Source organism: Leptosomus discolor, chromosome 19 (genome assembly GCF_034619465.1).
Source record: "Leptosomus discolor isolate bLepDis1 chromosome 19, bLepDis1.hap2, whole genome shotgun sequence".
NCBI lineage: Eukaryota > Metazoa > Chordata > Aves > Leptosomiformes > Leptosomidae > Leptosomus > Leptosomus discolor.
Window position 1 is genome coordinate 4,416,709 of NC_141409.1, and position 22,341 is coordinate 4,439,049.

Genomic DNA, 22,341 nt, shown 5'->3' on the forward strand with positions numbered 1-22,341 from the left:
TCCCGCAGGCTGACTGCAGCCCCTGCTCTGGGCAGGACGTGCAGGCAGGGGGGCGAAGGGAAGGGAAAGGAAAAGTGAGCTGATGGAGACATGGTCCCTGGGGTGTGACAGGCAGTTCCTGGCGGCGTGGGCAGGGTTCCTATGGGCTGGGGTCTCATCTGCAAAGCAAGTCAGTGAGTAGCATCCCTCTTCTCCCAAACCTCCCATCGCCTTTGCTTTTCCCCAGGGTCCAGCTGGGATGGAGGGATCCGCTGGTCCCAAAGGAGACATCGTAAGAGCTTCTTGCTGGCTCACTTTGACCTTTGTGGGGATGAAGCCTGAGCTTGAGAGCTTTCCCTGGAGGGACCTGAGGGGTGGTGGGAGGTGTCCCTGCCCCTGCTTTAGGAGGGGAGTGGGGGACAGCGCTTGCAGCAGACCTCACAAATGAAGCCTGGAGGTTCCTGGCAGCCCCAGGGAGGGGACAGGGTGGATCTGGGCACTCTCTGCCCACCACAGCACGAGCTGATGCCAGCACTCCTCTTGCAGGGCATAGACGGTGCCCCTGGGCTGAGGGGACAGCCAGGACAGGAGGGCCCTGGGGTAAGTCCATGGAAGTGGGTGTCTGGATGCAGGGTGCTCTCATTCTCCCCCTCTCAGTCCCCCAAAGCACTGTGGGGGAATGCCCTGCTCCCCCCCTGCCACCTCCAGCTTCCCACCATGTTTGTGGCACAAGGGCTGGTGGGGATGATGGCCACGTCCCTATGGCCATGCTCCTCATCTCCAAACTCTAAAGCTTCTCTGACTGTGCTGCTTGCAGGGACCTTGATTTTTATTACCCCATCCCCTGCTCCCCGCCGCTATGGATTTATCAGCAGAGATGCCCCAGCCCTGGCCCTGCCTCTCCCTTCCCTGGTGTGCGACGAGGTGCACCCCTGTTCCCAAGGGGTTTGGGTGCTGAGCTTCCCTTCCCAAGGGACGAGGAGGCCGGGGCAGCCTGGCCTTTCTCCTGCCTGACCCACCACGTCCCAGCTGAGCACGGCCCTTGGTGCGTTTGATTCTCACGCGCTGAAACCCCGACATGCAGAGCTGAAAACTGGTGCTTGCAAAAGGGATGAGGGATGCAGGGTGAGATGTGGGTGATGCAGTTTGGAGGCTAACAAGGACATCCTCCTCATGCTGGGGGCTGCTGTGTGGGTGGGGGCTGCCTTGGAAGGGCTTATGCATCCCCTGGTCCCTGTTGGGGAGCAAATGGCATCGTCATCAGTAACTCTGCAGAGCTAAACTGGTGTCTCCAGTTTATCAGCATCTTCCTATGCCTGTAGTGTGGGAGGGTTGTCAGCCTCCATGAGTGCATGCGATATTTTCCTTTGTGGTTTGTTTTTTTTTTTTAATTTAACTTGTGTTTTGTATCTCTCTCTGAAGGGGTTTATTGGCCTACCAGGTTCAAAAGGCACCCAAGGAGAGCGGGTGAGTGATGGCACCCAGGCCATCCCTGCTTGGGATGCAGAAAAGCTGCGTAAGAGCAGCCCGAAGCACCAGCTTTGTGTTCTTTGCCTGTCTTTAGACTTGACATTTGAATAGGTGGCAGCTGCAGTTGTTTGGGAAGGCAGAGCTGCACTTGGGCTCGCCTTGCTGTTGTAAGAGGAGATTTCAGACACGACAATGTGTCCCAAGATGACATCTGCTTTGGGGAGGCACAAGGGAACTGATGGAGCTTTAGCCTGTGTTAAGGAACATGGTATTGAGGACAAAGTGCTCGTCATTGTAGTGCTGATATCAGGACAGTGCAGCTGGGGTGCCACCATCTGCCAGGGAGCTGGGAGTAGATTGGCACGGGGTGCTGGGGGTACTAACGGTTTGGTGGTGAATGAACCCAGAAGCTCTGGAGCCTCCCCACCATGAGGAGCGGATCTAGTATGTACACTCCCAGCTCTGAAAGACCCATCAGGAGGAAAGCCTTAATCTAAATTGGGCAAAACTAGCTTGCTTTGGTGCCAAAATCAGATCACCATATGCTTTGGTTGCAAGGAGTGGCATAGCGTGGTTTTCTGAGTGTACCTTCCACCTCTGCTGCTTTTGCAGGGTTGTCGAGGTCCAGGTGGAGCCAAGGGAGATCTGGGAGCCAAAGGAGACAAGGTATCACATACCCAGGCTTGTGGACGGATTACTGAAGCTTCTTCCTCACTTTGTTCAAACGTGCTATTTTCCAGCTGGTGGATGGGTTGGTGTGGATGTCTAGGGACCCAGGGGCATTTGCTTTCGTGGACCACGAGAGCTGGGCAGCTTAGGTTGTGCTTGATCCCACCACGCCGCTGCCCCTGATCCATCCTTCCCTGCCCCAACTTGCTTTGGCTGTTTAAAAATGTTTTATCGCCTCGTTGTTGGTGCCTCAGGGATGCTCTTGAAGGAGGGTCATGGGGTGTTCACCCAGAATGGCCCCATGCCAAAGGCTGGGTGTGCAGAGAGCTGGGGCAGCAAGTGATGGGCTCTCCCCGGGGAGGGAGGTCCTTCCTGCGGGTGGGGGAGCCCCAGTCACTGGCTGTCCCTCCTGTTTGTAAGCCCTGCTGTGACATGCTGTGTCTTATTCCTCCAAGGGTCCACATGGAGCACAAGGAGCAAAAGGGCCCCCAGGGGTTCGGGGCCATGTCGGCTTGCAGGGCTTCCCCGGCCCCCGAGGAGCCGCGGGGCCCCGGGGACCAGATGTAAGTGCCAGTCCGGGCTGTCGCATGGTGGGCTACACGTGCGCCCAGCGTTATGCCGTGAGGTGGGCGGTGTGGGGAGGCGACAGCCCTGAGGGATGCAGGCAGCGTGGGCAGTGCTGCCTTACCCCAGCCCTGCCCGGGGGCGAGCACTCCTGGCTGCTCCTGAGCCTGGGCAATGGGCAGCATGCCTTGGTGCCTGCCCCAGAGCCTGGCACAGGCACGGCAGGTTTGCAGGATCCCTCTCTCCCACTACCTAATCCCAGCTCCTCTCCGGCAACCCGGGCATCTCTGCCACCCTGCACTGCCTCTTCCTCCTCCCACGGGCTGAAGGCACTGGGGTGTCCCCAGCCAAAACCCACCTGGCAGCAGTACTGGCATTTCCATGCCTGAGGGGACGGTGGGAGCTGGTGCAGGCTAAGGGAGCCCTCTAATGGCATCTCCCTCCACGCTGCTCGGGCATCACTGGCCGCTGCTCGGCTGCGGGAGGCTTTGCTCAAAGCCCCCACCCTGGGGGTCGCAGGTGCCCCCAGCACCGCAGCACTTGGCACCAAGAGAGCTTTGACCCAGCTGTTCTAGATGCCTCCAGCTGTGTCCCCATCAATGACCCGAAATGAGCTGGTGGGTTCAGCGAAGCGAGGAGAGGGCAGCTGAAGGCAGGGGACTTCCAGCAGGTCTGAGGGTAGCCCTCCCCAGCTGCCTCTGCCCGAGCAGCTTTGCAGGCTTCCCGCTGAGTCCCTGCTCCTGGTCGGCACCCTTTGCAGGGATTTGGAGAGCACAGGGCTCGCAGATCCCTCTCTTGAACTGATGCTCATCTCCGACTCCTGCGAGGCTCTCTGCCTCCTAGAGCCTGTGCTGGCAGCTCCGGAGGGCTGCCATTGCCCACCTGGCTGCACTGCTGCTCAGCAGCTATACTGCCCGGCCCCGGCCCTCACCAGCTCCCAAGAGCTGAGCACAGCAGCGCTCTAGAAGCCGCAAAAACAAGGCACAATTTTTAGAGTGCTTTTTCCTGTAGTGTGTGCTCCGAGTGAGCTGTCAGCATGGACGAACCCAGCTGCAGATCAATATTTCTACCTGGTAACTGATGCTGAATGCTTATCTCTAGTGGTTTCCAGCTTCTCAGGAGAAGGGGGGGTTATATTTACCCACCCACCTTTCTGGTCTGCAGCATCTTCCTGCGTGTGATGCCCTCCCCCTTGGAGGGTTTTTGGGATGCCTGCCTTGATGTGCTCTCACATTCGCTATTCAGGGTGAGAAACGAATCCTCCCACCTCTTCAAGAGATGGAGATGCAGCACGACTCATCTCACTGCCAGGCTGTGCCTTTTCCACCCAGCCAAGCAGTGCTGCCATCACACAGCATCCGTCTGGAGCCAGGGGCCGGGGCTGTAACCAAGCGAACAGGAGCCTCAGCACATCAGTCCTTTGAATTGCCTTTAATTTGATCAGCAGGAAACAAAAATATTCAACTGAGCTGTTTTGGACAACATGGAACCCACTGAGATTTTTTTTTTTTTCTGGCCAGTTTTCTAATCCTGGGGGATTAATCCCCATAATCCCCATCCCCTCCCTGAAGCTTGACGGGTGCCCCAGGTCACATTGCCATTTAATTAATGTCACCTTCGGCCATGCGCCCTGTGTTTCTCCTCTACGCGAGGCAGGCGGATGGTGGCTGCTGTGGCTGGGGGAGCAGGCAGAGGATCTGCATTTGCCCTGGCCGATTCCTCTTCTCTCTCCTGGCAGGGGGAAGAAGGCCAGATCGGACCAGCAGGGCTGAACAGCAGCGAGGGACCCAAGGTCAGTGCCAACATTTGCTGCTGTGTCCCCCAGTTTCCTGCAGGCTGCTGTCATCCTTGTGCAAAGGGCAGGGATGTGGCCACGCCACCCCTGAGCTCCAGCATGGGTCCCAGCACCCAGGGGACAGCATCACGATGCCCCTCTGGGGAGGGTCCCCAGCCTCTTGGACCCTCACCCAGTGCATGGCATCTCTGCACCCACTATGGCCCTGCATGGGTCTGCTAATGTGGCAGCAGCTGGATGGGTCCCTTCGGTGCTCACCAGGGTGGAGGGGCTGGGGAAGACCTGCAGGGCTGCCTAAAATGACTGTGTTTCCCCCTGTGTGAATTTTAGGGAGGCCGAGGACCTGATGGCCCAAAGGGAACCCCAGGACCACGGGGAGCCCGGGTAACTACCAGGGTGCTGGTACTTACAGCTGAATCTTGGAGCATCTTTGGCTGTGGGAGATCGAAACAACACTGGAGACCCCTGGCTGGGTGGCTTGGGATGTGCTGGGGCTGAGCCGTGGCGTCTTCAAGCACCAGCTTTGCCTCCAAATCTGCAGTGGTACTGCTGGCAGAAGGATGCTTTTCTTCATGCTTGCTGTTTTCCAGGGCCGCGTGGGTCAGCGTGGGCTGGTCGGAGTCCCTGGGCTGCCTGTAAGTAGCAGATGACCTACATCCCTGTGCTGGCGCATGGTGCCATCAGCACTGGGATGGGGAAGCCAGCTCTTGGGGAGCAGCATTCTGGGATGCAGCTGGATCAGAGGGTTGGGCTCTGCTTGGGAATTTGCACAGGATAAGTTGGGGACGAGCAGCTCATATTTTTGCACATTGCATGAAGTATTTTGAGAAACCACCTGCCCAACATCACAACTTCCCTCTTAACCCAGAGCATAGAAAATTCAGGAAATAACAACTTTTTAAGAAAACTGTTATTCAGAGTCATGTTTGGTGAAGGAGACAGGAATAAATAGCTGGGGCAAGAGGGGGGAAAAAACACATGGTTGAGGTGTTCACGGTGAGAATGGTTTTCCTCCCACACTCATGTTATTTCCCCAGCAATCACCACCAAAGGTGGGATGGAGCAGGGAGGAGCTGCAGGAGCTATGTGGGGATAAGCCGCGTGCTAACGAAGCCACGGCTCAATACAAACCAGACGAACACCCTGGGGACTATGCTGCCTTTGATCTGACACCTTTTAATACTGGAGGGAGGCTCTGGGGCTGGATGAGCCCTTGATAGGGGCACCCTGCCACTGGGCTCTGCTTTCCTCAGATGAGACTCTCCTTCCAGGGCTCGCGGGGCATCCTGGGAGCAGAAGGCGCAGAAGGAAAGCCTGGTACACAGGTTCCCATCCTACACTCTGTACTTGACTGTGGTTGAGGGCTGGGGCGGTGGGTTGTATGGAGAGGGGTAGTTGAGCCCAATGGGGGAGGATTTCCCAACCCCACAATCCCCACGGCCATATGCTGGTCAAGACCTTGACACTGTGTTGGACCTTGCCATGATGTTCATCAGCTGGCTGTGGGCTGGCATGGTGGGACTGGGAGAGGCTGTCTCTGCCTCTCCATCCTCATCATCACCTGCCTTGTCCTGCAGGGTCCCCCGGGGACCATGGGCAGCCCAGGCAGGAGGGGACCACTGGTAAGTAGAGCTGTATGGCGGTCTGATTTCTGTCCCTCCTCCCCTCTGCTCAGCTCTCTCTCCATAGGGATGTGCACATGTGGTGGGTGGCTGAGAATCGTGCTGAAGGGTGAAGGAGGGGGAATGGGGCAGTGCATTGAAGAACTGGCTATGGCAAAATGATTTCTCAATCCTGGCACTGCTATCTCAAACAGGTTCGGCAGCAAGACCTGGGCTTGTGGCAAGTTTTCCCTTCTGCAGGACCTATAATATTTGTTTATTTTTGCTCTGAAATGCAAAAGAAAAAAGATCTGGCAGTTCCCTCAAAAGAAAATAACGAAAAATGTTCTGCTCTGGGTCAAAGACACTCACCTCTGGTGCTGTTAGCATTGCACAGCGCTGCCTAAATGCGCGTGTGGGCGTTGTGTGCGTGTACACACACAGCTGCGGTGCTTCAACAACGAGAAACCAAAGAGCTGGTTCGAAGCTGAAAGCACCAGCGCTGCCTTCACAGGCTGAGCTGTTCGCCTGCGCCTGGCCCCAGGCACTGCGCTCTGGTTTGGGTTGGTGTTGGACCACGCACTGCCAGGGGAGAGCTTCTCCATCCCTCTTATTTCTGCCTTCCCTCCATCACTCCTGTTCTGCCCTTTCCTCCAGGGTTTTGCTGGCTTGCAGGGGGGCCGTGGGCACGCAGGACCTCCTGGATCAATAGTAAGGAAAAAAAAGCACTCCTTCTGCATTTTCTTAGGTGGGAATTCAGCAGGGCTGGTGCCACTGGTGGAGGATATGGGACTTTCCCAACTTAGGAACAGGCAGGGGATCAGGGCATCTGTAGGACCTGATCTTAACTTCTTGTTAAAAGACATTAAAAAGCGTCGTTGGCAAAAATAGCTGGGGCTAGTGAGGAGCAGAATAATTTTGCCAGGGAATCAGTTTGCCCAAGTGACTTTGCAGCTTCCCCAAGCCTAGCGGGGTCTCTGTGGGGGATGGCAGCCTTGGGTGCTTCACACCTGGGTGGCTGAATAGCAGCATGGTCCTGAAAGGGGTTCAAAGTGTTTGCTTCATCCCAGGTGGAAAAGGGTGGTATAGGTTTAGTGACAACAGCCCCATGTCCTCGCCCAATGGGATGGGGACCCAGAGCAGCTCCTGTAGCTGGAAGAGCTCCTTTCTGAGAGCCTGCTTTCAGCAAGGCTTGGTGATGACCCCGAGAGCAAGTTTCATCACCTTTCCTGGTGACAACCCTGCTGGAGATCTAGCTATGGGGTTCTGGTGTGCAGGAGCCACCAGGACAGGCCACGGTGGCAGTTTGTCCCCAACAACCTGGTTTGGACCAGGTGATGCCTGTCCATGAGCAGAGGCAGCAGTGGTGGCTCGGTGGCACTTATCTCATCTCAGCCTTCTGACTGACACCTACTCCTCAAATATTTCCAAAGGGCTCTCTGGGAAAACCTGGACCTGACGGAGACCCCGGTTCCCTGGGTCCAAAGGTGAGAGCTGCGGCTTGGGGTGGCCATGAGCATGCCAGGGCAGGGGGCTTTTTGGAGCAGTGATGGTGAGGAAGAGCCCTGAGAGGCTCTTGGCTGCCATGGGGAGACCTGGGGGGATCCTGTGGTTTCAGACATGGGCATCAAGGACAGGAATATGCCTGCCCACATCCCGGGAGCGGAGGTTTGTTAATGCCTTCATCTTGCCTGGCAGGGGTTGCCTGGGAAGCCTGGTTCGGAGGGGCCACAAGGACCTGTCGGCACCTATGTAAGTGATAGATCTGTCTGCACAGGGGGGTATGGTGCTGCCTGCCCGCCTGTGGGCAGCAGGCAGGGTGGGGGGGTTCACTGAAGCAGTGCTGCCTCCAGCCAGGCAGTGCCCAGGGTCCTGCATTTCACCAGGCGAGAGCTCAGCTTCATCAGCCACCTTCTCCCAAAACCCTGGAGATGCTGGGTGGCCCTGACTGCCTCCTAATGCCGTGCTCTCCCCAGGGCTACCCGGGACCTGCCGGTGACCGTGGGAGGCCAGGGCGCAGGGGAGACAAGGTAGGGCTGGGAAATCCAGCACAGCAGTGAGGTGTGGGAGTCCAGGCTTTGGAAACGTTTTTGTGTTGGGCTGTTGAACTCAATGGATGGGTTTAGGTGGTGTCCGTGAACAGTCCCCATCAGCCGCGCCAAGGAGGTTGCACGGGTGGCAGGAGGAGAATGGCTGGAGCTGACTCCCGTGTTGGGTGAACCAGTGGTTCTCCAGCACTTCATCTGCCCAGACTCCTGTGGCTTGTTATAAGATGCCAGCCAGCTGGTTTGGCATTTGTTTTTCTTTCCTTAAGAGGTTACTGCATTAAAACATATGGAGGAAAGGAAATCTTTCTTGCCTCCGAACAGGGAGAAACAGGAGCCCAAGGCCCACCAGGATTTCCAGGAAAAGCAGGTCCCAAGGTGAGTGCTATTTGCTGCTGCCCTGGGCAGCTCCAGACCCACCAGAGAAGCACTAAGCAAGTCATCTGTGCTGGCCTGCGTATGGGAAAATGGGAAACCTTTACCACCAGCATCAAGGGGCTAGAGAGGAGCAGTCAGGGCTGTGGCACGGGGCTCTAATTGCCTTCTCCTTCCTCAGGCCCTGCCAGGTCCTCCTGGTCCACGGGGTGCTCCTGGCTCCCAGGTAGGACTCGCCGTGCTCCCCACGTACCTGGCTTGCTCCACTCCCTCTGCCACAGTCCACCTGTGGATGTGCAGTACTCTGCAATATACACTATGTTCTACCTATAGCATTAGCAGCATGGATCCTGGACCCCTTTGCAGGAGCAGGCAGGATGCTGGTCCTGCTTGTTGCTGGCTGGATTTTGTTCTGATGCTGTATGGACACCGTTGAGGTGGCTCGGGCACACGGGGATTGTCCGAGCGAAGCCTCACCCTGCTCAGGGTCCCCTGTGCCTCCTTGCCATGACCTGCTGCTAAGCATCCTTTTTGTTTCAGGGCAGAGTGGGAGACCCGGGTCCTCGAGGGCTTCCAGGGCTACCTGTAAGTGGTACAGATGCTCTGTAGGCTGAAGTTGGGTGATGTCGAAGAGGATGAAAGATAGGTGCCCACTCTGGAGGCCGCTTCATCCCTGGGCTGGTCACAGGGCAGAGAGTGACCCAAACCCTGCATGGGTAGCTGGGTTGTGACAAGTCAAGTATGGGGACAGCAGTGCCCTCCTGCACCTGCAGTGATGAGGCACTGGTACCCACCAGGTACAGGTGGTACCTTGCAGAGCCTGTGGTGGCCCAGCTGGCTCAGGCATGGGGCTCCCACTGGCATTGTCTCCCCCGGAGTTGCACCCTGCACTGCATTTCGGGGTGCCTAAGTGGCCTTTTGGCCTTGCAGGGCGTTCGCGGCATGCGGGGGCTGGACGGCGTCCCTGGGAAGCCTGGATCGGTGGGAGAAATGGGGGCTCCTGGAGCGGCTGGTGTTGCTGGCCCACGTGGGTACCCGGTGAGTGCAGACTGGGTGCTTCCAATTAATGCCCAACACAACTTTCTGCCTCAGCCAGTAGGACAGGGTGCAAGAATTTTGCTGGTGCAACACTTTCGGGGAGCTCCCTAAAGCACCTGCGGGAAGGGAAGGAAAAGGGAAGCCGGTGCAAGGGGCTTGAGAGGCTGGTTTGTGGCTTCTCTGCCAGTGGGGACGTGGTGTTCTGGGGCATCTCAGACCCCTGCTCAGGAGCTGCAAAGGCTTCCTGAGCTACAGGAAAGCCTTGCTACTGATATGGGTTGGTTTTTTTCAGGGCCGGGAAGGTCCAAATGGACCTGAAGGGCCTTCAGGGATGAGAGGAGAGAAGGTAAGGACAGAGAAGGTGGTTTGGTTCCCCTTGACGGCCCCATGAGTCAGGAGCTGCCCAGGCAGGCAGAGCCTTGGGCTCGCTCTGCTTGTCCAAAGTGGGGTTTCCTCCCCAGGGCTGTAGGGGGCAAGCACTCCTCCCAGTTTGGCCACTGGCTTTGCCCAATGGGATGAGGATTTATGTGTCTGGTGCAAGGCGGGAGAAGAGCCTTGCAAGCCCTCCTGCAAACGCTGGGTGGCTGGGACAAGCGGGGTCTGCAAGGGAACTGCATGGAGGACCACCACGGCTGCCTGTCCTAATGTCTGGGTGTCCTCCGGCAGGGTGATGTGGGAGAGCCCGGGGAAGCTGGTGTCCGTGGGCTAGATGGTGAGCAGGTACGTCAGCTGAGGAACCCTGCCCTTCCCTCAGTGGGGGCTGCTCCAGCCTGCCCCTCCCCACATGCCTTCTCTGGGGATGGGAAATGAAGGGAGGAGGTTGCTGATCCCCAGCTAAAGAAGGTTAAATCCACGTCTGCATTAGCTGAGCCAAAGGCTTTGTGCAACATGGAGTAAATGAGCTGTGCTAGGGCCGGGCTGTGTGTTTCCTCCCCAGGGACCACCGGGACCACCAGGAGCAGAGGGTCAGCCAGGGCCCAAAGGCAAGCAGGTTGGTTCCCACTGGGTGCTGGGGGTGATACCACTGGCAGCACTGGGCTCACGTGGCCCTGCTGCTGCAGGGGCAGCGGGCACCTAAATCCACATAGGGCTGTTTGAAATCCCCCCCAGCATGCTCATGCCTGGGGATTTATGTTGCTGGGCCTGGCAGAGGGGTCCAGGTTCTTCAAAGCTTGGGTACCTGGTACAATGAAAACTAGGGTGGCTGTATGGTGAGAAATGATGGAGGGCAGAGCCAGGGTCAGCTGGAAAAGACAGCCAAGAATAACCCTGGTCATCTTCATCCTGTCCAGGGAGAGGCAGGAACCTGCGGAGCTCTGGGGATCAGAGGGGGCCCCGGGGAGCCAGGGGACGATGGGCCAGAGGGGCTGCCGGGGAGGCCCGGGGAACAAGGAAAGGAGGTACGTGTGCTGGCTGACACCATGGCTGTCACTGCTGCCCACCAGCATCCTCTGCTGGGGACGGAGATGGGATGGGAAAGGTGTGCCACCCAATGCACTGGCTCTGGACAACTGCCCATGCTATGGCTTTGTGGCAGACAGGCTGAGGTGATCCCATGGAAGGAGGGGGGTGATGCTTTGGGGTCCCCTGGCTGGGCGAGGTACTACTTGACTGTGCTCAGCACTTTGTCCTTGCTCACTTTTGGGCTGCAGTGGGTCACAGCTGGGGGTGACCTCCTGGTGCAGGCAAAGCTGCGGGGCCATCTCTTACCCAACACCAAAATCCTGGCCAAAGAAGGGTGGGGAAGCCCATGGAAGTCAGAGCTCAGCTTTTAACCCACCCTGGGATGGGGCTGGGGAGCAGCTGCTGCATCTGTTGCCGATATTTCCCCTCCGGGCAGGGTGATGCTGGTGATGCTGGAGACTTGGGCGAGCCAGGACCGCAGGGACAGAAGGTGAGGAGTGCCTCTAGCGCTGTACCTCCTTGCAGAACCTCGGAAATGCCCGTAGCCTGCTCAGCCTCCACTGCTGTGGTGGGGACAGAAGCAGGACAGAGGTGTCCCCATAGCTGAGGGCTACTGGAGCTGCAGGGCTCAGACCTGCTGTCAGCATCTCACCCAAGCACGCTTGGGGGAACTTCCGTCTGTGGTACCCCGTGAGAGGGTGAAACATGCTGTTCCCATGCAGAAGCTCATTTAATTACTATTACTTTTTCTTTGTGGTGACATCTCTGTCTCCATCCCTGAGCAGGGTGATGCTGGCCCCAGGGGCCTTCCTGGAGCACCTGGCCCCGGAGCTGCTACAGGGGAAATTGGAGAAAAAGGCCATAAAGGAGACAAGGGCCAAGAAGGTTTGCTGGCAAGTACAGAGAGGGGCTGCCTCAGCTCACCGGGCTCCCAGCATCCCTGCATGCCAGCGGTTGGGTGCTGGGTGCTGAGGAGGGGGACTTACCCCCAGCAGAAAACCTTGGACTCCAGGAGCCTCAGAAAACACTAGGAATTAAAAAAATCTCCATAATTAGGGAGTTTCATGTCTTATGGGGATGACTCCAAAATGGAGTCTTGTTGGCACAAAAGGACAGTTTGGACTTGCCAGGCAGTCCAGGTTAATGCTGCCTCCAGCCTCCTGCCCCCCGCCTGGGCTGGGACCCTGCTGAGCACATCTCCCTCTGTGTCCCAGGGCCAGGTTGGTGTCACCGGAGCTGCGGGACCTGCTGGAGCCAGAGGACGGTTTGTAAGTCAGATCATGTCCCTCCCTGCTTTTTGACTGATCACAGACCTGGCAGGGGGACACGTGTGTGACTGGGAACACTGGGCAGGGTTGAATCAATGGGGCTCTTTCACTTGTGCCCTGAACAGGGTGGAACAGGTCTCCGAGGTCCTCCTGGGCTTGATGGTCCCGAGGGAGTGAAGGTAAGGCGAGGTGATGGCTCCAACCCTTCATCTCTGGGTGACACACTCTTGTCTTTTCCCAGGCTCTGCTTTCTGCCTCTGGCTGATGGGGAATGTAGTAGGGCTGGCTGTGGTGAAGGAGCTGGGTCAAACCTGGGTGGGCTGGTGACCTGGGGGACCTGCCATGGGACATTCCCTGCCTTGTTGCCTGAGATCCAAAGTCAACAAGGCAGGGAAGGCATTTTCCAGGGACAGAGCTCTTTCCCCTTCTTCCCCAGGGAGATCCAGGGCCACGAGGCATGGACGGACCCACTGGTGCTGCAGGATTAGAGGTACTGATGCCTGAGACCTTGTAGAGCTGGGAGCCGCCAAAGGCTTCCCCAGTGCTTCACCATTTCGAATACAAACCAACCAAATCCAAAGGATTTATTGCCCCTTAACTGCCCAGGAGTGAGGATGGATTTTTAACGCCTCGCATCTTGGCATTGACTCCTAGGAGGCGCTTACATGCCCCCACCACAAAAATCAGACCATTTCAGTCTGGCACCCAAAGATGCTTTGTGGAAAATTTGTTCCTGCTGTCGAATCATCTTCACTCCCACACAGTGCCCAGGTACTTCCTGGGCAAGTGCCTTGGCCAGCTGAACGTGGTACAAGAGAGAGGATGCTTTAAATACCTGCAGAGAGCCTGAGTGCAAAGCACATGGCAGTGACAGGCTTATCCTAAATCCCCAACATCACTGCAGGGACTCGCTGGAGATGACGGAGTCAAGGGAGATGGCGGCAAGCCCGGTCCAGCGGTGAGTACCAGCCCTGCCCCTGCAAAGCTTCCCTGGGAAAGAGGTTTGGTGGCATGTTGCGATGAAGGAGCAGAGCCTGGTGCTGGGGCTGTGTCTGACCTGGGAAGTGGCCACAAAGCAAGCTCTGCCAGCCAAGTGCCAGGCTGTGTCTCCCAGGTCCTGCCCTGCAATGGCTTTGTAACTGAGTCATCATTTCCTTGGTTTCCTGAGAGCCAAAGCTCATTTAAGGCATTTTAATACAGCTATTAAAACTGGTGTATAAGTGCCATGGCTGTTATGCACTTAATGCTTGGCTATTAGAGCATGTCTGACACGGGTTCAGGGCATTTGGCTTCACCCTCTTCTGCTTTCACACAGCAAATCTGCAGGTGTCTGTAATGTCAGAGGGCTCTGGGAACTGCCCTGCACTCAGGAACACTTGCACTGCCCCCCAAGCTGCATTTTAGGGTTGTGGTCCTGATGTGTGCAGAGCTGCAGGAGTTTTAGTGACGCCCTGCACTCGGCTGCAGGATAAATCCCATTTGCATCCCAGTTTTCCCATGTTGTGGTGCCACTTTGCCCGGGTGAGACATGTCCTTAACTCAGGCAATTGCTGTTGCTGAGAGAGGTCGGGATGTGCAAGAAACCCCGAGGGAAGCTGCAAAGCAATGAGAGCCATCGTTCAGTGTAATTGAAGCCCCTCACAGGGCGGCCGCTCAGCTGGGGTGTGAGCGGCCGCCCTGTCTGTGTGCACCGCAGGGTGCAGCGGGTGCCCGGGGACTGGCGGGCATCCCCGGGCTCCGGGGCTACACTGGGCGTGAAGGAGCCAGAGGAGCAGCGGGTGCCAAGGGAGAGCCGGGCCAGCAGGTAACTCCTCTCTGCGCTTTGGGGACGGGCAGGGGACATCCCTGCAGGGTGGCCCTCTCTGGTGCAGCTCTGGCACCAGAGGTCCCTGGGGGAAACAACCCCAGTCCAGACCCCAGGGCAAGTGTTTTGTGTTTGTCCCCAAATGAACTCAGGGTCCTCTCGGGCCACCAGGTGAAGCTGGAGCCACGGGGCTGAGCGGCACCAAGGTGAGTGGGCTTCTCTGCTGCCCTGCTTCCCAGCCTCTGGCTTTCCCCGCAGCCCAGGTCTAAGCCACTCTGACAGCCTGCCCAGGATTTGGGTGAATAACCCTGGAGCTTATTTTTCAGAATTGGGTTGATTTTCTCCTTCCTAGGGTCTCACGGGTGTGAAAGGGGAGCCAGGCAAGCCGGGAAAACCAGGGCAAACGGTGAGGAGTGGGATGGAGCTATACTGGTTCTCCTGGGCACAGGCAGTAGGGTGCTGGGATCTCCTCCTGCAGCGAGGTCCCATGTGGGCATCCCCTCTTGCTCCCACTGAAACACCCCTGCACCCCTGCTCTGCCCAGTCTGCTCCAGAGAGGGACAAAAACCCCAAATGGAGACCTCAGCTTAGAGCATCCTCCTGTACGCACTGGGGCAAGTGTGGGGAGAGAGACTGGGGGGGATGTCCCTGGCTGAGCATCCTCACAGAGGGGTTTCCTTCTCCTTTGGAATTTTAGGGGTCTCCAGGACAAGCCGGTCCTAAAGGGCAAAAAGGTCACAAAGGAGAAAAGGTACTTCTGAAATCCTCCTCTGCGGATGGCACTTGAGCGGGACTGGCCACCAGGCAGGGAGCGGCCGAGCCTGAGCTGGTCATCCCCATTGTGGTCCATGGAGAGAACCCAGGGGGAATCACCTTGGTGGGATCTGTTTCCTCCCCACTGTAAAGGTGACTGTGCATCGGTGCCTGGCAAACGCAGAGCCCTTGGATGCAGCCTTGGCTGGTTTTTGGGCGAGGGGCTGGCAGGTCTCCGCAGCTCAGCCATCCCCAGCCCCACAGGGCTGCCTCAGGTGCCCCTGGCCGGGGGGACAGGGGACGTTCACTTCACTGTCCCATGGCCTTGGTGTCCATCCCCAGGGTCCTGGGGAGCTCTGTCTCCATCTCTATGCAGGCAGCAGCCCCTTTTCCCCAGCCCTGGTCCAGGATGGGGCCAGGCTGCTGGTGACCCACATCTCCCATTTCTTCTTCCTCTAGGGTGATGTGGGGCATGAAGGGGAAGAAGGGGTCCCTGGAGAAGCTGGCAAACGGGTAAATGGCACAGATGTCCCCATGGAGGGTGGTGGGGGGCCCAGGGCTGATGCTCAGAGCCCACAGAGGTCTTGCAGAGGAGCCCCAGTTTGCTGGGGGCTCCGCGTCCCTGAGGGGCGCAGCGAGGGGGATGTGGGGTGGCCGTCTCAGTGCCTTTGACAAGCTTGAATTGCTTGTGAGTCTTCAATCTGTTGTTCCCAGGGCAAGCAAGGCAAGACGGGCCACCGGCCTCCGAGAGGTCCCCGGGGACCCAAGGTAGGTTGGCTTTGCCCTGCCGGAGAGCGGGCTGCTTTGGCACTCCGGCAGCTCGGGGGTGCTCCTCAGCTGCAGGGTGCGCCCACCTGCCCAAGCCCCTGGCTTAGAAAAGGATAAGCCAATACAGGGGCATCCTGTAGCTTGAGGGCTCTGTGTTCCCAGTCCCTTCCAGCCCAAGCTGGGGAGTCTCCTGCACCCCCAGCCCCCATGCGCTGCTGTCCTGGCAAGAGGCACCGGGGCATCGCTCCTGCCTGGCTCTCGCGCCGCAGCGCTGGGCACAGCAGCCAGGGTCTGTCACTGTTGCGTTTCAGGGCTACCCAGGTGACGAGGGGCTGGAAGGACCCCAGGGCCCCCAAGGACCCTACGTGAGTATTGGCTTGGAGGTTTTGGGGTACCGGCTGCTCCGTGTTTGGCCCCTGCAGATACCGCTGTTCAACCCAGCTCTGCAGACAACTGAAGCAGATACCTGTTTAAAATGAGTGAAGTTCCTAGGTCTTTCATCTGTCTGTCATTCATCCATCTCATTTTGCCTTCTCCTCCCAAATTAGCATCCCAGCAGTGTGTGTGGCAGTCAGGCAAATAACATAATTTCTAATATGTTGTTCTAGAGGCCAAATACTTCCCTTCCAGTGAAACATCTGATGCTTGGCAGTGCTGAGCACTTGTAGAGGACTGTGCCCACATTCCCAGAGAGCTGCCATGGCTGGAGGGATGGGCTGCACTGCAGCAGCCAGCATTTGCCCAAAAAAGCCTACTCAAATATTTTTTTTAAATTACTAGAAACTGTTCTTCTCTATTTAAAATAAAAATCCCAACTTTGGAATCTTCACAAAAGAAAGCTGGGATATTCTGCAACGAGCCAAGGGACGTGAACTGCATTTTTAATGGGGTTTGCTTGAGGGATCCTTCTGAAAGCAAAAATCAAAGATATGATGAGAAAATGCCTCAAAGCTTCTAAAACTGCCTAAAATTCTCAGAATCCTGGCGGCAGCTTCGGTTGTGGTGAGGTCCCTCCTTGCCAGGGAGCCAATGGGGGCAGCTCAGCCACCGGGTGATGTGGTGCTGCGTCGTTTCTCTCTTAGGGCATCCCAGGGCTGAAGGGCATGAAAGGAGACCCTGGACCAAAAGGACTCAGGGTAGGTGACATGTACTGAGCACTTGAGCCCTGGGCACAGGCTAGCATTTAATTTGCTGGATGCCACCACTTATTCCCCTCTTCTTGAACCCTGATCGCTGCAGCCTCCTTCTCTGGGCGTGTGTCCCCAGGTGCTGGGAGATGGGACTTTCTCCAAAACTAGGTCCTTCTCCAGCCTCTTGGAGTTTCAAGCAGCAGCATACAGTCTTTCAATCCCTTGCTCTCACCATCGATGCTGTCGCAGCACGAGCACATACCTCCTCTGTGCCGTTACTGATGATCTGATGGGTCCAACCTTGGCCTGAGAAGCCAAGCTTGTCCTCACAGTCCCATCCATCAGCTGCAAGGCTGTAAAGAGTGACAAGCAGTCCCTGGCAGAAGGTGGTTACTCGCAGCCTTCAGGAAAATGAAACTCCAGTAATAAATAAAGCTTTAAATTTATCGTGAGTTAAATGAGCAATGGCAGAAGCTAAAGTCCAGGGTGTTCAGCAAGGCCAGAGTCTGGGAGTGCAGGCGGAGGGGAGGCTGCGAGCAGCTGCTGTGCTGGGGTTTCTTCCTCTGCTCCACCAGATTTCAGTACACAAGAAATTTTCTTTATTTTCTCCAAGTGTTTCCTGGGAACTTCCGAGCTTTCCTTGAATGGTATTTTAGTGTGGGATAAAATACTTTCCACTTTGCACTTGCAGATGAGCAGGGGAGACAGAACTCCATCACGCCTCCTCCTTCCCAAGCAATATGGGTACAGTTAATTCCACCAAATCAAAAGAATGGGTTTTTTTTTTCAGAGATTTTGCAGCCAGCCATAACTGGGAATTTCCTATTTCCAGATGCTTGCTGGAGGCCAGGAGATGTTTGGCCTTGGGAAATGTCCCTAGGCAGCTGTCTCCTGCCAGGGCCAGGCAGCAAGCAAAACCTCCACTGCCTACCCGATGAAATACTGCTGATGGAGTAACTAGAGCAGGGTTCCCAACACCCACCCTCCGGGGCACAGCCCCATGCCCCAGCTGATGTCCTGGGGGGTTTCTCCTCTCCTCTTTGCCACCAAAGCTCTCCCTGACTCTCTCCTAGGGTGAGAAGGGCAGCATGGGTGACCTGGGCCAGCAAGGGGATGATGGCTTCAAGGTGCGTGAAGGGTTTTGCTCTTTTCCTCCCTCCCCTTGGTCCCTTGTCACCCTGTGTGACACCCTGCCACGTCTCCTAGGGCAAGCCGGGACCCCATGGCATCCCCGGGAGGCCGGGACCCAAAGGACAGCAGGTAAGGGCAAGGTGGAGGGTGATGACAGGAACCAAGATGAGTATTTGGGGTGAATTCCTCATTTTTCTGTGCAAGATCCACCTGGGGAGGGGGCTGGGTTGTAGAAGGAAATAGGGCTGGGAATTGCCCCGTGCAGCGCCCTGACCTCCTCCTGTGTCTTTGTAGGGTGACACTGGCCCCCCTGGTCCACGGGGCCACCCTGGCATCCCCGGGACACCGGTGAGTCCTTCGCCCTCCCGGCAGGTTTGGGGTTCACTCCTGGCTCCGTGGGGGTTACGCTGGGCTGGGGCTTCGATCCCACCTGCCTCCCTCTTAGCTGGGGCTTGTCCTTCTCTTCCAGGGCTTGTCCGGACCCAAGGTAAGTAGGGGGGAGCGCCTGGAGCTGGGCTCAGCCCTGCTGCGGGGCGTCCTGCCCTCCTGCCCTCTCCCCAGGGTGCAGGGGGGTGGCCCCGTGGAGCACCCTGGGGTGCAGCTCAGCACAGCAGCACCTCACCAGCTTGATTTTCTTCCCTCCTCCACCTCATCCTTCTGCAGGGGCTGAAAGGCTTCCCGGGGCTGCCGGGACCTAGGGGAAGGCCAGGCCTGCCGGTAAGCGGAGCCACTAACGTCCCTCATGCCAAAATTTGGGTCCCTTGCTCCCCAAAGTTGGCAGCGAGGGCCCACCGTGCTGTGCCGTGCCACAGGGACAGCCAGCTGCTGGTGCTGTCGGAGGAGCTGTGAGCGGGGGGCTCATGGGCAGCAGCCAGCATCACCAGCATTGTCATTGTCACCCAGGGTCTCGCCGGCCCCCCTGGTCCCAGCGGACCTGCACTGACGCTGTCCAGGGAGGAGCTGCGGGTGAGTGCATGGGGTGAGGGCTTCCTAATCCTGCTTTGGTGGGTGCCACCCGGGAAGGGAAGGGGCTGACAGCGATACTGTCCTGTGTCCTGGTGCTTCTGAGGTCCTCTGTGCACAAGGACCAAGGTCCCTGCACAAACAGATAGGATTAATCCCTCTCCCATCATGCTTGTCCTTATCCCCTGCATGTCCCATCCCCTCCCTGAGCACCTGATGATGCTCCTGGCCAAAATAAGAGGGGTGGCTAATGTCAGCTAAGTTATATCCCCCTCTTTTTGTTTTAGCACCTAATTTATGCCTCCAACCACCTGAATTACACCGCGGTCTGGGCTCTGCTGGACACCCTGCGCCAGGAGCTGCAAGCCCTCGTCGAGCATCCGAACGGCACCAAAACCAACCCAGCGGCAACCTGCAAGGAGCTGCTGCTGGCTCACCCCAGCCTGCCTGACGGTACTGGGGTGCACATGGGGTCCCCCCACGTTGGCCCTAGATGTGACCAGCTCTCCCTGGTCAACATGGGGGAACGGGCAGCTTTTTGCAGTGAAGAGATGAGGATTTGGGGGATGAGCTCAGCTGGGTTTCACGGGCATCCTTGGAGAAACGGGATGGCAGCCAGGCTGCATCCCAGGAGGATGGAGGTTGCAGCCATGGATGTGTCATGATCTGAGGTGGGATGGCACCATGTGGCATCCTCCCCATGCCAAAAACTGGGTGCCAGGGGCTCCCCTCTGCCTCCCTCCAGGGCAATACTACATCGACCCCAACCAGGGCAGCCCCCAGGATGCACTGTTGGCCTTCTGCAACTTCACGGCGGGGGGTGAGACCTGCATTGCCCCCGTCCACAACCAGGTATGGGGTGGCTTTCGTGGGGCAGCTTCAGCCCTGTGTTGCCTCTCAGGGTGGGTGAGGGTGCGGATTGGTGGGGCTGGAGAGGGACAGTGTTGGCCAGTCCCTTGTGGTGGTGATTGCTGCCATCGCAGGGACCTGTTGGAGCAGTTTGGGGTGAGGATCCTGGTCATGGTGTGTGACGAGGCTGCAGGGACAGGTCACACGTGGGTTGGTATAGCTGGCTCCTTGTCCTGGCAGTGTCACTGTCCCCCACTGGGACAGCATGGCCTGGATCCCCGCTCCCCACAGGTCCCCATCAAGGCTTGGCTGAGCACCTACACCTCCGAAGACACCTTTGAGTGGTTCAGCACCTTGCCCGGGGGCTTCCTGGTGAGTGCCCAGCCAGGACATATGAGGGGACACGAAACCTGTCTCGTGGGGTCGAGGATCTCCTAGTGCCTGTCCCGCTGTGGTGGGACAGTGCCCAGGCAAGGTGTCCCACTGGGCTGTGCACAGTGGGATGCGACCCCTCCTTCTGCGAGAAGACCCAAACCAGTACTTTAGCAGATGTCTGAATCCCACCCAGTTTTCGACTGGGGGGCAGCACAGACCCCTCCAAGCAGTCCCCGCTACCCGGTTTTCTCTCTCATCGCCCCTGCAGCTGGAGTATGTGGGGGCCAGCCCGGTGCAGCTCCGCTTCCTCCGCCTGCACAGCCACTTGGCCACCCAGAAGGTCTCCTACTCCTGCAGACCGGCCCCTGAGCAGGGCCAGCCCCAGCTGGAGAAGGAAATCCGCTTCCTGGCCGACTCCCTGGAGCAGAGCTATGCAGCCAGCATGCAAGGCTGCGTGGTAAGCCTGGCTGTGGCCAGACCCTTTCAATGCCTGGAAGAGCCCCCTGACATTTGCAGAGCCCCTTGGCACGTGTTTGCACCCCCAGGGCTTGGGATAGACCTGGTGGATAAGGCTTCACGTGTAGGATGGGGATGGAGAGCATCTTCTCCCTGGGCCCAAGGAGCTGCCCCAGTCTTGGGGAGTGGGCTGGGATGTGACAGGGGATGGGGTGGACTCCAGGGGACACAGGGGAGGCTACCTCCTCAGCCATGAAGGGCTGGGGATGGAGACCTGGCCATGCCTGCGGGGGTGTTGGGTGCATCAAGGAGCAACCGGAGCAGTGAAGGGGACAGTGGGTGCTCCAAGAGGGTCCTTCAGGCCCACCGGCTGAGGGTTTCGGTGCTGCTCAGCTGCCCCCCCGGTGCTCCTTTCAGCTGGACAACGAGTCCTCCATCACCGACACCATCTTCCAGTTCACCACGGAGGAGCTCTCCCTGCTGCCCCTGCGGGACCTGGCCGTCTTTCACAACGGCGATGCCTCACACCAGTTTGGTTTCACAGTCGGACCAGTTTGCTTCAGTTGAAACCGGTGACACCCAAACCAAGCCGTCTGGTTCCCTCCCCACCCAAGAACTGTCCTGCTGGGGACATGTGCAGAGGCTGGTAGTGGCACAGGGTTCCCACCCATTCCCTGGAACTGCCGGTCGTCTTTTTGAGATATGTGTTTGTAGCTGCGTTATGCCACGGACTACACTTCCTTCTGGAGTAGAAGAATATTGTTTACAAAAGTAATTTCTCTATAAATTATATATATATTATATATATATATGCGAGAAGGTGCTAATTTAATGATGGGGGAGGCTTGTATAATTATAACGACCAGGAACTGTCTGCTAAAGAAAAAAACAAGCAAAAATACTGCCAGCCTGGGAGAAGGGGAAGGAAAGGGGCTTTGTTTTGCCTTGATCAATGCGTGGAGCCTCACCCCACCAGGACAGGGCTGAGAAGCCCTGGCAGCCCTGGCAGGCAGGTCTGTGCCGTGCTGCCTGCTCTCTGCCGGGCAAAGCCCCTGCAGGCTCCTTGCCCCTCAGCTGCTGTAAGCCCCAGCAGCTCCAGCCTGGCCAGGGATTGGAAAGGGGTGAAAAATGCAAAACCCCACAACTTCTGGCTCTGTTTTGGGTCTGCAACTCATGTGGGGGTCAGAGGGCCTTTAGTGGAGTGGAGCTGGGTGCGATAGCAAGCCTGGACTACAAGGCAGTGTTGCTCTGGTCGGGCAGGGGCAGGAACTGAAGCTGTTTGGCTCCCGTGCTGCAGCCCTGTTAGTTATCACTTCATTTTTGTTGTTCCCAGCAGTGTTCCCCTTGCCTCTAACCATCTCACCGTCACAGGGCTGCTTGGCCCCAGTGGGCACGGGTGAATCCTGAGGGCAGAGGGCTTTCTATATGGCACCTGAGCATAGCTGTATCACCATCACCCCCAGTTCTCTGGTGCACAGCCCCAACCCCCCCAGATCTCAGTTGGCTTTGTGCTGCACCCCTGGTTTTCTCAGCACCCTTCCCTGCTCAGGCTCTAACGCGGAGCTTGCCCCTCTGGCCCTGCAGCACAGGTGCCCGGGCTGCCAGCATCGGGTCCAGGGAGGCTGGGCATCAATGCCAACGCACCAGCCTGGGCCCTGCACTGGGGGTCAAGCAGAGCAGCAAATGAAGCTTTCTGGGGCTCACAGGGAGCGGTTTAAGCAATACCAAACCCTGCATGCAAGCCCTAGTGCTCTTTGCTGGCTCCTTCCCTGGGGTAGGATCTTTTTGTGGGGTGCTGTAGCCGTCCCTGCTGTGCTCGGTGTGTGTCACCAGCCATGCTGGCAGAGGGGCACACGGGGCAGCACCCAGCCACCAGGGACTGAGTGCCTTGCAAAGGGTTTTTC

The 22,341-nt window shown here is 57.6% G+C and overlaps 1 protein-coding gene across 1 annotated transcript in view; it reads left to right on the forward strand.

The window, feature by feature from the left end:
- The window catches only part of COL27A1 (collagen type XXVII alpha 1 chain), a 96,135-nt gene extending 75,131 nt beyond the window's left edge, over positions 1-21,004 (forward strand). Inside the window, exons 19-65 of the mRNA XM_086475562.1 lie at positions 227-271; positions 526-579; positions 1,402-1,446; positions 2,062-2,115; positions 2,574-2,681; positions 4,421-4,474; positions 4,808-4,861; positions 5,068-5,112; positions 5,749-5,802; positions 6,055-6,099; positions 6,736-6,789; positions 7,512-7,565; positions 7,777-7,830; positions 8,055-8,108; positions 8,448-8,501; positions 8,680-8,724; positions 9,039-9,083; positions 9,429-9,536; positions 9,829-9,882; positions 10,203-10,256; positions 10,474-10,527; positions 10,829-10,936; positions 11,377-11,430; positions 11,726-11,833; positions 12,155-12,208; positions 12,334-12,387; positions 12,645-12,698; positions 13,113-13,166; positions 13,905-14,012; positions 14,165-14,218; positions 14,365-14,418; positions 14,710-14,763; positions 15,225-15,278; positions 15,480-15,533; positions 15,845-15,898; positions 16,616-16,669; positions 17,737-17,790; positions 17,870-17,923; positions 18,089-18,142; positions 18,264-18,281; positions 18,458-18,511; positions 18,698-18,760; positions 19,045-19,210; positions 19,503-19,609; positions 19,898-19,978; positions 20,250-20,438; positions 20,855-21,004. Coding sequence (XP_086331688.1) covers positions 227-271; positions 526-579; positions 1,402-1,446; positions 2,062-2,115; positions 2,574-2,681; positions 4,421-4,474; positions 4,808-4,861; positions 5,068-5,112; positions 5,749-5,802; positions 6,055-6,099; positions 6,736-6,789; positions 7,512-7,565; positions 7,777-7,830; positions 8,055-8,108; positions 8,448-8,501; positions 8,680-8,724; positions 9,039-9,083; positions 9,429-9,536; positions 9,829-9,882; positions 10,203-10,256; positions 10,474-10,527; positions 10,829-10,936; positions 11,377-11,430; positions 11,726-11,833; positions 12,155-12,208; positions 12,334-12,387; positions 12,645-12,698; positions 13,113-13,166; positions 13,905-14,012; positions 14,165-14,218; positions 14,365-14,418; positions 14,710-14,763; positions 15,225-15,278; positions 15,480-15,533; positions 15,845-15,898; positions 16,616-16,669; positions 17,737-17,790; positions 17,870-17,923; positions 18,089-18,142; positions 18,264-18,281; positions 18,458-18,511; positions 18,698-18,760; positions 19,045-19,210; positions 19,503-19,609; positions 19,898-19,978; positions 20,250-20,438; positions 20,855-21,004 — 3,150 coding nt within the window. The remainder of the gene's footprint in view (positions 1-226; positions 272-525; positions 580-1,401; positions 1,447-2,061; positions 2,116-2,573; positions 2,682-4,420; positions 4,475-4,807; positions 4,862-5,067; positions 5,113-5,748; positions 5,803-6,054; positions 6,100-6,735; positions 6,790-7,511; positions 7,566-7,776; positions 7,831-8,054; positions 8,109-8,447; positions 8,502-8,679; positions 8,725-9,038; positions 9,084-9,428; positions 9,537-9,828; positions 9,883-10,202; positions 10,257-10,473; positions 10,528-10,828; positions 10,937-11,376; positions 11,431-11,725; positions 11,834-12,154; positions 12,209-12,333; positions 12,388-12,644; positions 12,699-13,112; positions 13,167-13,904; positions 14,013-14,164; positions 14,219-14,364; positions 14,419-14,709; positions 14,764-15,224; positions 15,279-15,479; positions 15,534-15,844; positions 15,899-16,615; positions 16,670-17,736; positions 17,791-17,869; positions 17,924-18,088; positions 18,143-18,263; positions 18,282-18,457; positions 18,512-18,697; positions 18,761-19,044; positions 19,211-19,502; positions 19,610-19,897; positions 19,979-20,249; positions 20,439-20,854) is intronic.
- The last annotated feature ends 1,337 nt before the right edge of the window (positions 21,005-22,341 follow it).